Source organism: Eschscholzia californica, unplaced genomic scaffold (assembly GCF_041429995.1).
Source record: "Eschscholzia californica isolate CP2 unplaced genomic scaffold, dmEscCali1.0.p SCAF_5, whole genome shotgun sequence".
Lineage (NCBI taxonomy): Eukaryota > Viridiplantae > Streptophyta > Magnoliopsida > Ranunculales > Papaveraceae > Eschscholzia > Eschscholzia californica.
In genome coordinates, this window is record NW_028238472.1 from 50,674,463 (window position 1) to 50,692,316 (window position 17,854).

Below are 17,854 nucleotides of genomic sequence, written 5' to 3' on the forward strand. Positions count from 1 at the left end.
GAATCTGAGAAATTCGGTAGCATAGAGAGAGAAAAAGAATCTACGTTGTCTCTCTAGCCGTTTCTCTCTTATTTACTAGACCTTCTTGTGCCAACCTTCTTCTCTATTAAATAAGTTATTGATCATCTTCCACCTCTATGTAGTGGTCAAATTTTAAGATTATTTTGATGTGAAGGAAGAACAAAGAAGAACTAATGAAACATACAAAGACAAGAAAAAAAGTGGAAGACAACCAAGTCTCATGTTTGCATATATAGATCTATATCAGTTGTTGATTTCTTATGTTACGGAATCTGAGTATTTCTTTCATTCTTGATTTATAAGTTTTGTAAAGATTTGGTATCAATTTGTTTAGAGAAGCTTATTTGAACAATATCAAATTACTAGAGTTTCCTGATCTGGTAAAAAAAATATCAGATAAAGAAACCCGATGCCCGATTTACCCGAAGCCCGACTTGCCCGATGCTTTAGTGGGCATGGGCGGGCTTTGATCATAGGAGATTTCAGAAAAGCCCGCCCGAATCCGCCCGAGAACCCGAGTGGGCAGAGGAGAAACTTACCCGACCCGCCCGAGTCCGACTCAGAATTACCCGCGGGTGCCCATACCCGCCCGATTCCCACCCCTAGTACTGATGGTGGTGAATGTAAGAGGCCAAACTTTTTGTATTCTTGACGATTCAAATTCATAAAAACTAATTAAATAAAAGTCACGATATTGTAAGCTTTCCTTTCATAAAGGAAATAGATATTCCGTCATAAAATAAGTTGCAGCCTTCTTGAATCAAATAAAATTATGTTTTTAGTAGTCATCTAAAGTAAGTTGAACGCTAACAACAACTAAACGGGTCATAAAACATTATTTAGGTTTAAACTGATCTCTTAATTAATTCTGTTAGTAACAAAAATCTAATAAAATTAGAAAGATTTTCAGAAATAAAATCTGATACGATTCTTCCTTTTTTTACCTTTGCGTTGTATAAGTGTCTTTAAGACCCAGTTATTAGTTGTGGTGGTGAATGTTTAGTAATCGTGAATAATGAAACATATTTCTTTCTCTCTTTGCTTTGTGATCCAACTTCGAAAAGAATCTCTTTTTTTTCTAACGGGGCATAAGACATTATTTACCCTTAAACTGGATTTCTTATTTATTTCTGTTAGAAATAGAAATCCAATAAAATTTAGAAAGATTTTCTGGGGCAAAATCTGATAGGATTCTTCCTATTTTTACCTTTAAATTAGCCACCAAGAAATACCCTTTCACCAATAATTCAAACATTTCTCTTCTCTCTCTCTCTCTCATCAGATTTTACCCTCTTTCTCTCTCTATCTTCTTCTCCATCGTATCTATACTCTGTTCCAAAAAACAGAGAGAGAAATCAAATTCCATGGGTTCTTGTTCATCAGAAACCAAATTCCATGGGATTATAATCAGTCCAACTTGGCAAAACAATCCCAAGACTACAAAATTAATCAATCAATTATTCACTTCTCGTAATTTTCTCATCTTCTCTCTCTCTCTATAACTATTTTCTCTCTCTAAATAATCTTCTTCTTGACTCTGTTTTTATTCTTGCAGTTAGTATATTTGATTCTATTCATAATGCTGGTGATACTGTTAGAGATTGGGAGAACAAAAGAGAATATGAAAATCAGATTAATCAACTTAACAATACCCAGGTTTTGATTTTCTCTTTTTTCAATTCAATTTCTTGTTGGTTCTTGTTTTTGAATTCAAATTAAATTAGGGTTTTTTTTTTGTTTTTATAGGAAAAGGAAGCTTATATTCTTTTTACAGATTATTCTTTCCCTGATAGTGATATTTCAGGTTTTGAGTTACTCAAATTTATTAAGGTATATTCAAATTAATCTTCTATTTATTTTTCTTCAAAATCTACTTTTTTTTTTGGATTAATGGGTTTAATGATGATTAATATAATTGCAGAATACTCCTAATCTTAAACATATACATGTAGTTATCATGTGTTTTGAGAATGATCAATGGAGGAGTGAAAGGTATACAACATTACCCATATTTCAATTTTCGTCTTTGCAAGATCTTAATTTTTTTTCTTAAGAGAGTGCTACAATCACTTAGAGTCTGACTCAGAGTTTGAGTCAATTTCAAAATCAAATCTATTTATTTGATTTTGAAGCATGGAGATTCTTAAAAAACAAAAAAAAAAGTTGATGATTGTACGTGGTTATTAAGAATATAACATTTTATCTTACGAGTCAAACTTTGAGTAAGACCGTTAAGGAAAATAAATAGTTTTCTATTTCTAACATAGATGATACTTGTACAGGTGTATAGAAAATGGCGTATTAGATTGCATTGTGAGACCTCTGACTCCGGAGAAAGCAATGAGAATTCAAGAACTTGTACTACAAGTAGAAGGGACAACCGTTAATGGCAATGACAACAATAGAAACGAAAACAAAATCAACCACTTAACAATTGAGGTAAATAAATGATGAGCGAGAGTCGAGAACTTCAAGTCGATGTTTCGCAAAAGGAGGAGAAAAAGGAAGTACTGTTAGCAGGGGCGTGGCTACATTGGGGCCTATGGGGGCACATGCCTCCACAAGCCCCAATGTTAGAATAATGACCCTCTGATTTTTATTGTTGGAACAAATGACCCTTAGTAGTTAGTTCTACTTATACCTTACTAGTCCCTAATTATGCACAACATGCATGTAGACCCAATATGTGTGGATCAAGTTTTATTACATTTTTGTAACTTTTCTTTGGTTAATCTTAATAAAATGGGTTACAATAAATATATATTATTGTAATTTCTGCATTTGAATCTAATTCGGTTCTATACAAAATTGGGGTATTTAAAATTTAATTCAGTTCTATATAACATAGGTAATATGTAATGAGATTTTTAATTGCCATATCGATGACAAATTTTACAATAACATGATTTTTTTCCGATACGAACATTGGTTTATGAAAGAAATATGGATCAATTGTAACTTATTCCTATGCATTAGGATAACTATAACAATGTGATATATCTATAATTTTATTTATGCAATAGGTTTGAAAGAAAAAAAATGTTTGAATACGATTATAAACATATTAAGACTTTAAATTATTTGAAATTTTATTTATTGTTACAATCTTTACCATAACATGATTTTTCCGATATAAATCCTAAAGTTGGTTTATGAAAGAAATATGGATCAATTGTAAGTTATTCCTACGCATTGACAAAACTATAACAATTTGATATATCTATGGTTTTATTATGCGATAGATTCGAAAAAAAAATGCGTTGAGTACGATTATAAATATATCAAGACTTACAGTATTTGAAATTTTATTTTAGTATTATAAAACAAAAAATAACGGTAGCGTTGAACTTTTTTTTTTGAATGATTTATTTATTGTCGTAAGCTTAGCATATTAATAGTTTTACCTTTACTAAAGTGCCCCCACTGAGAAAAAATTCTAGCTTCGCCACTGACTGTTAGTTGATGTTTGGCTTTACAATGGTGAATGTAAATGTATAATGAGGTCCAATACTTTCTTTTAGTATTTCAAATATGGGACGATAGATGATAAGTTAACAGAATACTACAAGTAATATAGGTGTAGTTCCGACTTTCTTGAGTATTGTTTTCGGTTGATCGTAATGGATGAAATACAATGTCAATTCTCATATAACCATAAGCTGAAATGGAAATGCCAATGATTGAAGAGTAATATAATAATACATTATGTCTCTTATTATATACCGGGTAAGATTATAAGTTACTATACGTGCAATTACTTTGAACGTTCAAGTTATTAAATTCCAATTTCGAGCTTTATATTTTGCTTCTGCACTACAAGCAACTAAAATTTGATATTTTGCAAATACAACCACCGTACGAAGTGGTTTTTCTGTAATCCCCTAAGCTATATATAAGTTTATTTCCCACTTTGGTATGCAAGAGTGTGACATGTTTTGTAACTCAGTTTATTTTCCATTTTGATTCGAGAGGAACGTGACAACCCACTCGTCTATGTTCTCTAATAGTCCCTTCTGACTCCTATAAAATAGTTCCCGTGCACTTTCATTTGAATTGTCGAATTATCTCACATCTAATTTGATTTTTACAGCACTCAATTCTCATTCTCGCTACTGATTTACCGCCCTAATCAGAGGGCAAACGTAAGTTAAACGGGTCAGGCCAAAAATTTTGTCTCGAAGTCTGCGGCCCAGGCTAGCAATTAAACGATTCCTAAAGTGGTTTGGCGGTTCGCAAATTTGGTAGTTATCGATGACACTTTGAACGCAGGAGACGGGAACTACCCGAGTTGGATATCAACTCATATTCAAGAACCTTTCTAACACCACTTTTTATGATGTACCAAAGACAAATGGATGTATGATTGTGTACTGTTGTAATCATGCTGTTTTAGAAAAATGGTCAAAATTGCAGTGTCAATGTGCTTTTGTTGAGGCCGCAATTGTCCCCTTTGATTTAGAAACTTCATTTTACATAACATAAACCTTGATGTAGTAATTTTTGTGAATAAATCTGCCCGGCCACCTCACTCGGTCAGGATTCCCACAGGAGAGTGGTCGGACATAATATCACGGTTGTGTTATGCGATATGCATATGATACTAATGATATCCATGTATTTTCAGAATTAGAAAGAGAGGTGGTGAGGTTAAGGTTTACGATGAACTATAGAAATTGAAATCTCAAAAATCTATTTGTAACTTGTCATTCATTCATCGTTGAAATCATCGCGACCATCGTTCATCGTGGAGTAGGTCTAATAAACCGAACCACTTAAATCTCTTATTATATGTGTGATGAATGTTCACGTTCTTTTCTGATTTTCTTGGTTGCTTGTTCTTCATCACGACAGATGGGATACAATTACAACTACCATAAAATTGTTCTTTAAACATTCACACACTCAAACAACCATATAAACTACCTTCAAGCAGAGCCATGGGCGACAAATTTGAGTCCCAATGCCAAATTTTACTTGAGGTTCTTTTACACGAACTCAAAAATTTTTTTACACACACACAAGCGCGCGAAATAAGAGGAGAAAATCGATGCCATTTAACTGTAAAAATAGTGCCAACAACCCTTGGCTCAAGTGGTAAGAGGTAAGTCTTCCAACTTAGAGGTCAAGGGTTCGAGGCACACGCTTACCAATTCAAAAAAAAAAAAAACTATAAAAATAGTAAGTGGTTGATGAACCTAAGCTTAACATATTACATTGCTATGTTAAGAATATAAATAACGTAAATGTAGAAATAAATGGATTCTCAAACTCCATATGATGGCCTTAAGAATGTTGTTTATGTGCATTTATTTGTTTTCGTGGAAAGCATAATGAATTGGTCGGGAGCATAAATTTGTCGTATATATGTATTCAATAGAATGAGCCGTGTGTATGTCTCTTTACTATATAAAATAGAGTTTAAATCTTATTGTTTCACTAAATACTGTATGGAACTTAAATTTTCACGACATATTGATTTCATTTACTTAATATTCACACATTATTAGTCGGTGGTCACATAATTTCTCTTAGCGTGTAACTTTCATGACAAAATTCTTCAATATATATCTTGTGATTCTTATCCATTATTTCTATATATATTACGCAACTTCTCTTTATTATGTACCTCAAAGTATGAAGATAATAATGTCAAGTAATTGTAGCATCTGTTTAATTAAAAAGAGACAAAATTGAGACATTGGAGTAAAACCAGAAAAAAGAAAAAACTATGTTGATGGTAGGTTTATGGTACCGTTGTGTTATGGTATTTCGTTGTGTTCAATACGAGTACGAGAGGGAAAGAGCGAGTTCCCTTAGAAATGAAGGTGTTCGGACTCTAGAAAATGGATTGTTTTGTAAGAAGCGGAATCTGCAGGGACTATTTAAGAACCCAAAGATTTTCTAGCTTAACAATTGAGACGAAAAATCCTAGGAAATTTTGGTCCCGTAATTGACTAATTATTTAGAAATATTAAGGTTTCAAAAAAAGGTAAACAACAAAGATTTTATTTTATTTATAGAATCTAGTGATACTATTCAGACTAAAAAAGGTAAACAACAAAGATTTAGAAATATTGTGGGTTTATTAAGATACTATTCATCTTCTTAACAAAAAAAAAAGATACTATTCATCATCAACTCTCTCTCTATATATATCTTCTTCTAGTCTGATCTCTCTATATTTCTTCTTCTTCAACATAATTTCTTTATCTCTCTAAAATTAATGGCTCAAGAGAATAACTTCAATGTCCTAATAATCAGCCCAACTTGGGATAGTTGGCCCTCCAATGATAAACTCATGAGAGAACTATACCCTAATTGTATGTATCTAACTACCATTTCTTTCTCTCTCCCTTTAATCTTCTCTACTTTCTAATGATCTTTTGATTGAATCTTGTTATTGTAGTCACCATTGTTGCTAAAGAGAATGACCCACAAGTTCAAGAATGGATAGCTAAAGCAATCAGCAAAAATCCTGAGGTTTGTTTTTTTAGGGTTTCTTTTTGTGTTTTTAGGGTTTTGTATCATTCTAATATTTTTTTATTCTCTTTACAGGAAATAAGACCCTGTGTTATTTTTATGGATTACTACTTGTGTGATAGAAGTGTTTTTCATGTGATTAAAGACATTAGGGTATGTAAATCTTATCTTTTTATTTTTTTCTTCTATTTTGTTAAACAGTAAACACTAACTAGATTTGGTTCTAATGTATAATTATTATTGTAGAGCGATTCGCAACTGGATCATGTATACATCGTAACCATGTCCGTCTTGAAAGATGAATACCAGAATAAGAGGTACAAACTACTTATGAACTCAAAATTATATTTCTAAGAAACACATTATGGTTACGTGGTGTTTGGTACATAGAAACACATCTGAAATCACACTCTCGAAATATATCTATATCCGAAACCGAATAGTTAAGTAGAAGGTTGTCAACTGAGATCAATAGAAATTACATTATTATTTTCTCATAATCATATCATTCTCACCCACCAAACAAGGCAATTGCCTTTCTTCTTTTTTCTCCCTATTAATGGATAATTGTTGTATAGATGCTTGGAAGCAGGTGTATTGGACTGCATTTTGCTTCCTCTAACGCCATCAAAGATGGAGATGGTTAAACAACATGTACTCAAAGTAGACAGCAAAAAGAAGAAGACCGGAAACAGCCAAAACAGCAGCACTAGTTCGAAAAAATGAAGTTGAAAAGAGAAATTGTCTCAACTATTTTTTAAATTTCTATATATCATGTTGAGTTTCAGAAAACCTAAATAAAAAACTCATCATTGTTATTTTGTTTACTTTTAATATATAAACATTTTGATGATTATCTTAAGTTATTTTATGTCAGACAAGATTCAGTACATGTAGATTATTTACGAGGGAGAGTCAAATCAAATGAGACCAGACTAAACAGATTTGTTATCGATTTAGTTCGACTGAACATTTTGGAACTGTCTAAACTAGATAAACCTTTTCTACGTCATATTGTTACCAAATAGTATTTTACTAGTTCATGACTTAGTTTCGAATGACCAATTCAATACTCATAGAAATGTGAATATATTGAAGAATAGGCCTCTGCAGACTCAAGTTTTTCACGGACGAAGTGACAATTGTTCTCAATTGTATGGTTTGTTAATGAAGAATAGGAATCACATGTTCTAGTAAATGGGGAATCCCCTAATATTATGAAATATGTTGTCGTTGATTAACATGTATATGTGTATCCTGCCCAATTAAAATATGTGAAGTTTTCACCATTTGAGAGGGCTATCGGATAAAGGAAGAACTCTGTACTTGGTGACAGAAGAATGCACAATTAGTACTGGCAAAATGCTTGTGAGAATATCCTATATGCATTCATTGAGTTGTGAAAATTGGGAATCTCTCAATTAACAACATATTGCAGTTGGTCCATATAAACTTCTAAATACAAATAGAAATATTGGTACTAGCCAACAACCCTCGGTTGGAGTGGTAAGAGGTGTAATCTTCCACCTAAAGGTCAAGGGTTCGAGGCACATGCTTAACAATTCAAAAAAAGAAATATTGGTACTAAAATATATTCAAGGGTAAAGACGAAAATCAAAATTCAATGGTTGAGATGGAAAATTAAATATCAAAATTCAAAAAATTAAAGCGAGGTTTCTAAGATTTCAAACTATCTATATATAATTATAACATATTTACAGTATTGGTAGAATACTTGAATAATTTCATAGATTTAAGATTCCTATAATTATTACCAAATAATTGAATAGTAGTTGATTGATATTAATATTTGGAACATAAGTCAAATTACAACACAAAGTCAAACTAAAAGATACCCAAGAAATTTGTTTAACAATTAAGATAAGGATTTTTGTAGATCCATGAGAAGAGGGCTTCAATTTGATTAAAAATTCTTAGAATCCTAGTCTTTAGGGTAATTCAACAATAAAGATAGATTATCAACCTATTTGACCTCTTGCTTGAATGTTTTGTAATAAGAGAACGAAAAAGAAGTGCAAATGACCATCACACCCTCAAAGTCATCTCACATTTTTTTGCCTTATTATCAGACGGTCAAGTGGGAGTTTAAGTAGACGGATAACCTAGTATTACTGCAGTGTGTTTTACTTTCGTTGAATTTTCTCTTTCTTATTTTATATCTTGTTCTTCATTGGAGCTACCCTTCTAGAACCATTGAGATTAAAAAAAGTTCTTTCATTAAAATGGTTGAAGAAGAAACTATATTTCATGTCTTGATAATAAGTCCAACTTGGGATAGTTGGCCCTCCAATGATAAACTTATGAGAGAATTATTCCCTTCTTGTAATTATTAATTACCATTCCTAATCTAGTTTATCTCTCTAATCTCCTCTACTCTCTATGGTTTTTTTTTTATAATCTTCTGTTTTAATTCTTGCAGTTATTGTTGTGAAAGGTATTGATGCTGTTTCCCTAATTGGAGAGTGGAAGACAAAAGCAAAAATGGCAATTCAAAATCCACTTGATCATGAGGTTTGTGTTCTTCTATTCTCCTTGTTTTGTTGAAGGGGGGGTTTTAGTGTTAAGTTTATGAACATTCAACCCCACATAAGTTAGCAATAAATTCAAATGACCTAGATATCGTATTTTTACAACTAGAATATAGTTTTCCAATATGAGCATGCCTCTTCATGTGTGGATTCTGTCAAGTCCAATACGTATCTTTTTTTTGGATTATATGAAAGACGTGTGAATGTTAATTACGCTTATCACGTGTGTGCTTAGTTCTGACAGTATATTAAATTTGTTGTTCTCTATTCTCTTTATTTTGTTGTTGGGTTTTTAGTGTTAACTTCGTGAACATCCAACTCGAAATCAGTTAGATACAATTGGCCTAGATATTATATATTTTTATCTACTAGAATATAGTTTTCCAAGATGAGTATGTCATTTCAACAAAAAGAAAAGATGAGTATGTCTCCTCATATGTGGCTTATGTTGAGTCTCGTACGTGTTTTCTTGAATTATGTGGAATACATCTGGTTGTTAGGACAATCATGTGTTAGTCTAGCTCTGACATCATACTAATTTTGTGATCAACAACTCAAAATCAATTAGTAATGAAGGAGAAGAGCTAGATATTACATTTTCTTAATTACTACATTATTCTTTTCTCACGTGACATTATTCTCACATTAAATTGTTTCATTATTCTTCACAATATTTTTTTTCTCCATAGGTAAATGAGGCCTATATTATATTTGTTGATTACTACTTGAGTGTTTCCAATGGGCTTGAAGTTCTCCAAGATATTAGGGTATATAAATAATAAATCTTCTCTCATTCTCTTTTCCAATTTTTACGAAAATTTAAGTTAGCAAGATTTGGCTATGATAGATATCTATTGACTGAAAATGCAGCGCAATCCACGTCTGAATCATGTGCATGTTATAGTTATGTCTGTGTTGAAAGACGGATGGCAAGATGACAGGTAAAGAAATCAAATTTAGTTTCCAAATTTAAGTCTTTTCGGACAGTAATATTCTAACTTCGGTATCGTCAATGGAGAGACATGCATATTAGCACCGAAACAATGTGGGTTTTATTGCTGCTGTTTTGACTCAATGTGGGTACCTTCGGTAACTTCGGTATTCTTTTTTTGTTTTAATGGGTAATGGTTACATAAGATGCTTAGAAGCAGGTGCATTGGACTGCATTTTGCTACCTTTGACACCGTCGAAGATGGAGAAGGTTAAACAACATGTGCAGGAAGTAGAAGCTGCTGAAGGGCAGCAACAACATCGAGGAAAGCAAGATCATGAACGGAAACGACGAGAAGAAGAAGAACGAGATCAGAAAGAAAATGATGAAATAACTCATCTAGTTTTACCCTATCTATCATTTGAAGAAGAAGAACAATCTCAACAACAACAAGAACCTCGACAACAACAAGAACAAAATGAACAACTACAACAACAAAAGCAACAAGACAAGGAGCAAGAACAACAACAACGACAATGGAAGCCACGAAAACAGGAACATCAAAAGCAACAAGAACATTGGCGGCATCAACAAGAACATCAAAAGCAAAAACAACAACAACAATGGGGAGATCAAAAATTCATGTGGGACTTGAATAATTAAATTAGCAATAACAACAACAAAGTTTAAGTTGGTGTTCCGTGGAAAAGGAAAATTTTCATTCATGAGAGGAAATAGTTACAAGATAGAATCATACCGCAACCAATAGGGTTGCGCAGAAGCGCAAAATTTAAAAAAGGAAGAACAACATTAGATTACATATTCACAGATGTTACATGCCCTTGATTTATGAGTCAATTGGTATCCAAAACTGATGTGGTGCAATCTTCACTTTTGAAGTAATTATTTACAAGAACGGATCGGGTAAGGTCAGCCTTCTTCGGTATTCCTATTATCACTCTATCCTAATTTACGATCATTTCTTTCATTTCAAATGGTATTGATTTAATTGGGTTATGAAAATTCTATCTAATATTTTATATTAAAGTAGGGTTTAAGTTTATAATTCTCTCATGAGTTGGTCATTGGAATGCAAGCAATCCCAAGTTGGACCTATTATCAAGCAATGAAATATATGGTTTCTTCTTCTATCATTTTAGAGAGAGAAGAGAAACAAGAAGATAATCTCATTGTCTTCAAAAGGGTAGCTAGTAGATAAATTTTCTCACAGATTGAAGGTACTCAAATTTTCAACTTAAAATTAAACTCTGAAGCCATGAAAATGGTTTTATAAGTTTAGGTAAAACTCTGATACAAGGGAAAAGGTAACAATTTAATAAAGAACAAGAGATAAATAAAAAGTAATCTTGATCATTGAACTAAAATAACAACTTAGTCACCCAATTAAGCTTCTACTTTCTCCACGTCTTCGAGAACTAGGGTTTTTGTAGGCTTGGCCAACAGATCGGTGAATTCCTGGAACGGGGACCTTGTGTAGCGAGTTTCTCTCCAGAAATCTGGAGTCAAAAATCCGTATGTCTTCTGTAAGCAATCGAAAGTAGCCTGCACATTTCATCAACATTAACATAACTGTCAGGAACTAAACACTTGTTATAGAAAATCGACAACATGGATAAAAGCAAATGAAAAGAAAATCGAAACTCAAGAAACGTAAGCGAGTTGAGTGGTGTATATGGTTCACGTCTGCTCAGAACAATGAATTCTCTTCTCATAGATCTTGTGAACAAAATCTCTGAAGTCTGACATGTGAAGAATTTCATAATTCATCACTGCATAATCAAAATAATACTTTTACATTAAAGGGCCTAAATAGTTGGGATCGGCTGATCCACCCGAGTGACTCGAAAGATTGGATCAAGATCAGAGGTAGCCCAAGCTAATCCCATGACAAGACCCCGAGTTAGTTATTTAACGTATGCCCGGTAAATATGTGTATATATACATAATGTGTGTGTGTGTGTGTCTATATATATATAGATGTGTGTGTGTGTGTGTGAAATATACAATAGAAACAACTCTCATATGTAATAGATTATCCGCATTCACAAAATGTATGTCAGAATAGCGTATATTGCCTTGATAGGCATGTAATCATCGAGATGCTAAAATTGTAATTGCAAGTGCATATTGCAGTTTGCTGATATAAACTTCTAAAACCATAAACTCAACTCACTCTATAAACCAAAAGACTAATAATCCAACAGCAACAAAAAGATCTAAAATCTAGTGAATCAAGAAATAAGGCTAAGACGATCTCAAGGGGAATTAGTACAAAGTTAGAAGGATTCAATGATTTGAGAGAGATCAGATTTATCAGCGATGATTGTCAATCAAATTGATTCAGAACCACAGACCAAGAAGGTTTATCATCATCTCTCACACAAATCTATCAATTATCAAAGGAAATAACTACGGAAAATATTAATAAAGAAAATAATACTAAAATTTTAAGAATCATCAAAATGCCAATTAAATTCATAAGATTATGAATGGGTTTTAATATCGTAAGTAATCTCTGCTCAGAAAAATGAATTATCTTCTCACTGATCTTAAAGATCTCTGAAGTCTGACATGTGAAAATTTCATAAATCATCCTTGCAGCACAAATCTCAATCCAAAGAACTCTGGGTAAAATGTTCGAATTATGTCCGACTCCCGTCTGATGAGTTCGTTTGAGTCACATTTGGACAAGGCCAATTAAGACAATGAGAAAAAGATTAATTATCGTGTTGGTCTACACGAAATCTAAACTTTTCAGTCAGATATAAAATCTGACTCAAGGTCTGCATTGGCTAGAAACACGTTTCATAATGCCTGTTTTCGTTTGACTCGTGGTGTCTGAATAGGGACAGATTCCAAAAACAAACAAAGGAAGTTTTTGCTCCTTCTCCAGTCAGATACAAAAACTGACTCAAGGTCTGAATCCTCTAGCGTCATATTTCACAATTTTAGTGTCCGTCTGACTCATCATGTCTGACTAGTATACAAACTTTATATCATAATAAGCCATTAGCTGAAACATATATATATATATAGAGAGAGAGAGAGAGAGAGAGAGAGAGAGAGAGGGATAAACCTTGACAAAGTTGCCTAGGGTTTTAGTAGATCCACGGGAAGAAGTAAAGACATCATCAATACCAGCAAACTGCAAAACCTTCTTAGGAACCCTAGCAGCAACAATACCAGCTCCACGAGGTGCAGGAACCATACGAACAGTAACCGATCCACACTTTCCGGTTACTTTACAGGGAACTGTATGAGGTTTTCCGATCTTATTACCCCAATAACCTCTCCTAATCGGAATCACAGAGAGCTTAGCAAGAATAATAGCTCCTCGAATGGCAGTCGCAACTTCTTTACTACATTTCACTCCTAATCCGACATGACCATTGTTATCACCGACGACGACGAAAGCTTTAAACCTAGTTCTCTGACCGGCACGAGTTTGTTTCTGAACCGGCATGATCTTCATCACTTCATCTTTGAGTTGAGGGCCTAATAGAGTATCAATGATTTGATGTTCTTTCACTGCTAATGAATGAAGATAGATCTGTTCCAAGCTTCTGATTTTGCCTTCTTTTACGAGACGTCCGAGTTTTGTGACCGGTACCCATTTCTCTTCTTCTTCTCGGCGGCCACCTCCACGACGTCCACCTCGACGGTCTCCACGACCTCTGTCGCCTCTACCACCGCCGCGACCTCCGAATCCACGGCCGAAACCTCCTCGATCGCCGGCGCCTCTTTCAGCCATGATTTGATTTGAAATCTTCAAGAGAGATGAAATGAGGAGAGTGGAATAAGGGTTTATATGGATATGGATGGTAAGGTGTGGTCTGTGAAACCCTAGTTAGGGTTTTGTTTGTGCACATGATGATCAAAGGTAGAAAATTTTATAGGCGCCCTAAGAAAATTGGGCTATCTTAGCTAGAGATAGAGGGAAAGTGTTTTAGGAGCACAACTAATTTCACCATGGTCACACATGGTTAGAGGCACAAGAGAGAAAACAAAATTTTGGTAAAAACTGCATATTAATTCACTTATTCACACACTTCATCTCCTCCCCAAACCTCGTCCACCGACCACCACAACCATCTCTTTTCCCACCAAATTTCGTCGTCTTGACCACGACCACCACCACCTTCATCCCCATTTCATCTTTCTCTCTCACACGCACCCCTGGTCAACTCTCTAAATGCTTGTTCTTTTTTCTCTTTTTAACTCTCGTCTACATGACATAACTGATACTTGTCCATGAACAATATTGAACAATCTTTTTATCCTTATATAATGAATTATTCACTCTCTTTAGCCTTGACATTCGAAAGGGAGAATAAGGGAAGGCTCGTGTAACCTTCAATGTGTAGAATAATCAATGATAGATTTAATGATTCATATGGGTGGATTAGCATAACCACCAACATGTTTCTACCAAACAGTTGATATGTCTAACTACCTATACGAGGCTACTGGCGGCGGTCCAAAGCAACTAAAGCGGCTGCTTTGGACCCCAACCTATCTGACGGCCTCTTTCATGGGATTTATGATGGGGTAGTTTTCTTGGTAATAAATCAAATTATAACAAAAATGTTTATACCAGATGAGCAATGACCAGTGGTTAGAAGCAAAGTGTTCAATCCCTCCCACCGACATTATAATTTATTTATTTTTGTTCATTTTTTGCTTTAAGTAAAGGGACCCCATTTCTTGATCTGGCTTTAGACCTCAATAATGATTGGGTCGGTCCTGAGTCTAGCGCTACATGTACAGTGCTTCCAATGAATAATTGAGGGTTACACTTATCGAGTTGCCAAGTCCAACAGATCAACCCGATGCCCGTTGAATCTGGGGAAAAGATAAATGAGAATTCATTGTGAGAAGAAAGGCAACTGTGAAAGTGAAAAATATCAATAGTTAAAGTTAATTAACAAATTAAAAAAAAAAAAAAACAAGTTTAGATGTACCAAAAACAAAGGACCAAAAGTAAAATTGGTCACGAAAAGGGTCCCCATAAGGAAATAACCCTAACTTCTACTTGTTCCATACGGTTCAAAAGTTCCAATAGAAAAAGACCACCTGGTTTTGCACGTAATGATAATAGAACTTTCCAGCTTACGCAGACGCGGAAAATTAAAAGTCAAAATAATCCCAAAAATTCAAAGAACCCTAATTTTGAGGTTGTAAAATACCCAATTATCATTCCTTGATTCACTCCAATTTCTAAATATCTAGTATCTCTAATTTTCTCTCTCTAGAGTCCGATTCAAATGGGAACTCCTGAATTTCCTGATCTTGGAAAACATTGCAGTGTTGAAGATTGTAAACAGATTGATTTCTTGCCTTTCACATGTGATCGATGTAATCAGGTTCTAACACTTTATTTTTTATAATCTCCTCTCTTTTTCTTTCAATTTTATACCCAGATTATTAGATTCAAGCAATACCCTTAATTCATAGAATTTGAAAATCTTGTTTTTGTGTTTGGGTTTGATCATATTCTATTGAAATGAATAGCTTAGGCTTGTATTCAATTTATGCACACAAAACCCTAATTTACCTGATTAGGTTTCATAGAATTTCGATTAAATGCCAATTAGAATTCGTGTTCTTAAATTTTAATCTCAGAATTAAATAAAGATCAAATATGTTAGGGTTTAGGTAGGATATCCAATAGCCATGTTCTCTTTGATTGGAACTTTTGATGCTTGGACCTTTCTTTTTCATCAGGGGCATAATTGCAGATCATCTGAAAGTTATAACAGACCAATTTTTTTTCTTTCATTTTATACTTCTCTTTGTCTTAAGGTAGATCCAGATTGTCGGCTTTCTATTTCTGAACACAATGACCAGGCAATGCAATTTTGACCACTAAATTCTCCGTTTGCATTTCTTTACCCGGCTTATATCGTCTTGTTTCGGCACATTTAAGTATTTGAGTAATCACGATTGGCATATGTTATCTGCTAACAACGTTTACGTTGTTGAACTCGCAAAATTTTAATCAATTCTCTTATAGTTGGTAAACACCGGGTGTTTCTCAATGAGTCCCACATTGTTAATTGCTTAGTTGTACATTTCACAGAATGATGAGAACCAGAAGTTTCATGTATAATGCACTTTGTCCCACATTGCTTAAGAACACCCTCTAGATTTGGGATATAACATAACAACTCGTCTTACATATTGGCTAGGCCTAGGACTTTTGGTGGGTTTGACGCCTTAGATTGGCCAAATGGGGATGGAGTGGTCCGGGGAAGGCCCATGCCAAGGAAAAGCCTTGTACCATGTGGAACTAGGCCAGTGTTCCTAGGTGGTGCCTGAACATGCACTTTCGACAATCCAGGAAAAGGGTTGTCCTGATGTTACCATGTTATTTTCATCGTACACTGATGCCATTCGCTTTCCGTACCAAGTTGGGTATAAAGTTCAGAGCGGAACTACGACATATGATAGGGTTTGCGTCAAACTTACCCATATACTACAATTCTTGACTTACCTGTTAAGAAGGATTAGTATACCGTTACCCCACCCTTTTATGATTTGCTACAAGAAGTCGTTTCTTTAATAGTGCTTAACTTTTATTTTGCCAAATTTTGGAACAGGTATTCTGTTTACAGCATAGAAGTTTCATAAAACACAGATGTCCAAATGCCGACAAGAACGATATTACTGTCGTTATTTGCCCACTTTGTGCTAAAGGTGTCCGATTGGTTCCTGATCAAGACCCAAACATCACTTGGGAGCAACATGTTAACACCGACTGTGACCCATCAAACTACGAAAAAGCGACAAAAAAGAGAAAATGCCCTGTTCCTAGATGCAAAGAGATACTCACATTTTCGAACACAATCAAATGCAGAGACTGCACCACGGATCATTGCTTGAAGCATCGGTTTGGGCCTGACCATAATTGTCCAGGCCCTAAAAAGCCCGTCTCTGGTTTTCCCTTCGTAAATCTCTTGAAGAGAAGTCAAACGGAGAAAACAAGACCAGCCCAAAGCTCGTCGACATCGTCACCAGCTTGGGCAACAAGCTTTCTGAATGCAGCTTCAGCAGTTCGAGCATCAGCTGAAGCAGGAATGGCAAAACTGAGTATTGCATTCGATGGTACAGGCGAGAGCAGTAATGGGCCAACAGAAGTATGCCCTTTGTGTCGAGCAAAGTTCATCTCTGTTACAGATCTTGTCGATCACGTTAAAAAAGTTCATGAACATGGGAATCGAGCTGGTGGCAAGAAGGTGACAATTGATGTCTGCCCTAAGTGCAGTCGAGGATTTCGTGATCCGGTAGCTCTGGTGACACATGTCGAGAAGGATCACGGAGGAACTTCCAAAGCTTAAAAATGGTACGAGTGTGTTGTTTCATTTTTCGTTATTCATACAAGATTTATTGAACAAAAAAGTGTGTCAATCCTGATTGTTATTTATTTTTTTGGCATTTGCCTCTTTACTCATAATCTTGTTGGTGTAAAAGAGAACAAGAAAATGTTCGACTCTTACATATAATGTAATACATTCATTCAGTAAATTTCAGTTTTCGAACTATCTACTCTCTACTAGAGGGGCTGTGTTTTGCTCTTTCATTTTTTGAACATCATGGTGTGGCTGAGGCTGTTAAGTTTGTGACCATCCATTTCAAAACCAATTAGGTACGAGTTAGATATTATGTTCTAGGGTATAACAGTCCCTTTCATCCATGTGTGACTATTCTTGCACGTCTCCTCAAGCACTGCGTTTCTTTGAGCCCAATTTGTGTCTTTGTTGGGTGGCAGGCAAGAACTTGTGGGATTAACACTGATATTATATTCTTGGTTATCAGAGTACTCTTTATCTACGTGGGATGTTCCTATCAGAAA

General features: G+C 34.5%; 5 protein-coding genes and 3 non-coding genes across 8 annotated transcripts; 4 read left to right on the forward strand and 4 right to left on the reverse strand.

Annotated features, from left to right (window-relative positions):
• The first annotated feature begins 1,265 nt into the window (after window positions 1-1,265).
• On the forward strand, window positions 1,266-3,581 carry LOC147540279 (two-component response regulator ARR8-like). The gene is made up of 6 exons (XM_086644658.1): window positions 1,266-1,491; window positions 1,577-1,677; window positions 1,768-1,851; window positions 1,943-2,013; window positions 2,304-2,545; window positions 3,462-3,581. Exons 1-5 carry the CDS (start codon window positions 1,386-1,388, stop codon window positions 2,470-2,472), a joined length of 531 nt encoding a protein of 176 aa, XP_086500784.1. The 5' UTR covers window positions 1,266-1,385; the 3' UTR covers window positions 2,473-2,545; window positions 3,462-3,581.
• A 2,064-nt stretch (window positions 3,582-5,645) lies between these two features.
• On the forward strand, window positions 5,646-7,363 carry LOC147540280 (uncharacterized). The gene is made up of 5 exons (XM_086644483.1): window positions 5,646-6,341; window positions 6,428-6,501; window positions 6,577-6,654; window positions 6,748-6,818; window positions 7,080-7,363. The coding sequence occupies exons 1-5, from the start codon at window positions 6,245-6,247 to the stop codon at window positions 7,225-7,227; spliced, it is 468 nt and encodes a 155-aa protein (XP_086500609.1). The 5' UTR covers window positions 5,646-6,244; the 3' UTR covers window positions 7,228-7,363.
• Window positions 7,364-8,645: 1,282 nt separating this feature from the next.
• LOC147540281 (two-component response regulator ORR9-like) lies at window positions 8,646-11,004 on the forward strand. The gene is made up of 5 exons (XM_086639843.1): window positions 8,646-8,844; window positions 8,942-9,033; window positions 9,740-9,817; window positions 9,921-9,991; window positions 10,188-11,004. The coding sequence occupies exons 1-5, from the start codon at window positions 8,745-8,747 to the stop codon at window positions 10,642-10,644; spliced, it is 798 nt and encodes a 265-aa protein (XP_086495969.1). The 5' UTR covers window positions 8,646-8,744; the 3' UTR covers window positions 10,645-11,004.
• A 216-nt stretch (window positions 11,005-11,220) lies between these two features.
• LOC147540282 (uncharacterized) lies at window positions 11,221-14,259 on the reverse strand. Its single transcript, XM_086639842.1, has 2 exons — window positions 13,079-14,259; window positions 11,221-11,544 (listed from the first exon to the last, which is right to left on the reverse strand). Exons 1-2 carry the CDS (start codon window positions 13,751-13,753, stop codon window positions 11,386-11,388), a joined length of 834 nt encoding a protein of 277 aa, XP_086495968.1. The 5' UTR covers window positions 13,754-14,259; the 3' UTR covers window positions 11,221-11,385.
• On the reverse strand, window positions 11,683-11,780 carry LOC147540283 (small nucleolar RNA R64/Z200 family). The gene has a single exon (XR_015226855.1). It is a non-coding gene; the product is annotated as a small nucleolar RNA R64/Z200 family (small nucleolar RNA).
• On the reverse strand, window positions 12,016-12,103 carry LOC147540284 (small nucleolar RNA U54). The gene has a single exon (XR_015226827.1). It is a non-coding gene; the product is annotated as a small nucleolar RNA U54 (small nucleolar RNA).
• On the reverse strand, window positions 12,515-12,606 carry LOC147540285 (small nucleolar RNA R64/Z200 family). The gene has a single exon (XR_015226854.1). It is a non-coding gene; the product is annotated as a small nucleolar RNA R64/Z200 family (small nucleolar RNA).
• Window positions 14,260-15,073: 814 nt separating the features above from the next.
• On the forward strand, window positions 15,074-17,543 carry LOC147540286 (zinc finger AN1 and C2H2 domain-containing stress-associated protein 13-like). The gene is made up of 2 exons (XM_086644170.1): window positions 15,074-15,365; window positions 16,602-17,543. Exons 1-2 carry the CDS (start codon window positions 15,267-15,269, stop codon window positions 17,337-17,339), a joined length of 837 nt encoding a protein of 278 aa, XP_086500296.1. The 5' UTR covers window positions 15,074-15,266; the 3' UTR covers window positions 17,340-17,543.
• Window positions 17,544-17,854: the final 311 nt, after the last annotated feature.

What these genes read in the sequence shown, in the direction of transcription:
- LOC147540279 (XM_086644658.1), top strand. Translation starts at nt 1,386, where the DNA reads ATGGGTTCTTGTTCATCAGAAACCAAATTCCATGGGATTATAATCAGT. An exon ending in AGTTACTCAAATTTATTAAG is followed by an intron (nt 1,852 to 1,942) that starts GTATATTCAAAT and finishes ATATAATTGCAG; the next exon opens with AATACTCCTAATCTTAAACA. An exon ending in GATCAATGGAGGAGTGAAAG is followed by an intron (nt 2,014 to 2,303) that starts GTATACAACATT and finishes ATACTTGTACAG; the next exon opens with GTGTATAGAAAATGGCGTAT.
- LOC147540280 (XM_086644483.1), top strand. Translation starts at nt 6,245, where the DNA reads ATGGCTCAAGAGAATAACTTCAATGTCCTAATAATCAGCCCAACTTGG. An exon ending in CAATCAGCAAAAATCCTGAG is followed by an intron (nt 6,502 to 6,576) that starts GTTTGTTTTTTT and finishes TTCTCTTTACAG; the next exon opens with GAAATAAGACCCTGTGTTAT. An exon ending in GATGAATACCAGAATAAGAG is followed by an intron (nt 6,819 to 7,079) that starts GTACAAACTACT and finishes ATTGTTGTATAG; the next exon opens with ATGCTTGGAAGCAGGTGTAT.
- LOC147540281 (XM_086639843.1), top strand. Translation starts at nt 8,745, where the DNA reads ATGGTTGAAGAAGAAACTATATTTCATGTCTTGATAATAAGTCCAACT. An exon ending in AAAATCCACTTGATCATGAG is followed by an intron (nt 9,034 to 9,739) that starts GTTTGTGTTCTT and finishes TTTTCTCCATAG; the next exon opens with GTAAATGAGGCCTATATTAT. An exon ending in GACGGATGGCAAGATGACAG is followed by an intron (nt 9,992 to 10,187) that starts GTAAAGAAATCA and finishes TGGTTACATAAG; the next exon opens with ATGCTTAGAAGCAGGTGCAT.
- LOC147540282 (XM_086639842.1), bottom strand. Translation starts at nt 13,753, where the DNA reads ATGGCTGAAAGAGGCGCCGGCGATCGAGGAGGTTTCGGCCGTGGATTC. An exon ending in CCCTAGGCAACTTTGTCAAG is followed by an intron (nt 11,545 to 13,078) that starts GTTTATCCCTCT and finishes TGAAATGTGCAG; the next exon opens with GCTACTTTCGATTGCTTACA.
- LOC147540286 (XM_086644170.1), top strand. Translation starts at nt 15,267, where the DNA reads ATGGGAACTCCTGAATTTCCTGATCTTGGAAAACATTGCAGTGTTGAA. An exon ending in CATGTGATCGATGTAATCAG is followed by an intron (nt 15,366 to 16,601) that starts GTTCTAACACTT and finishes ATTTTGGAACAG; the next exon opens with GTATTCTGTTTACAGCATAG.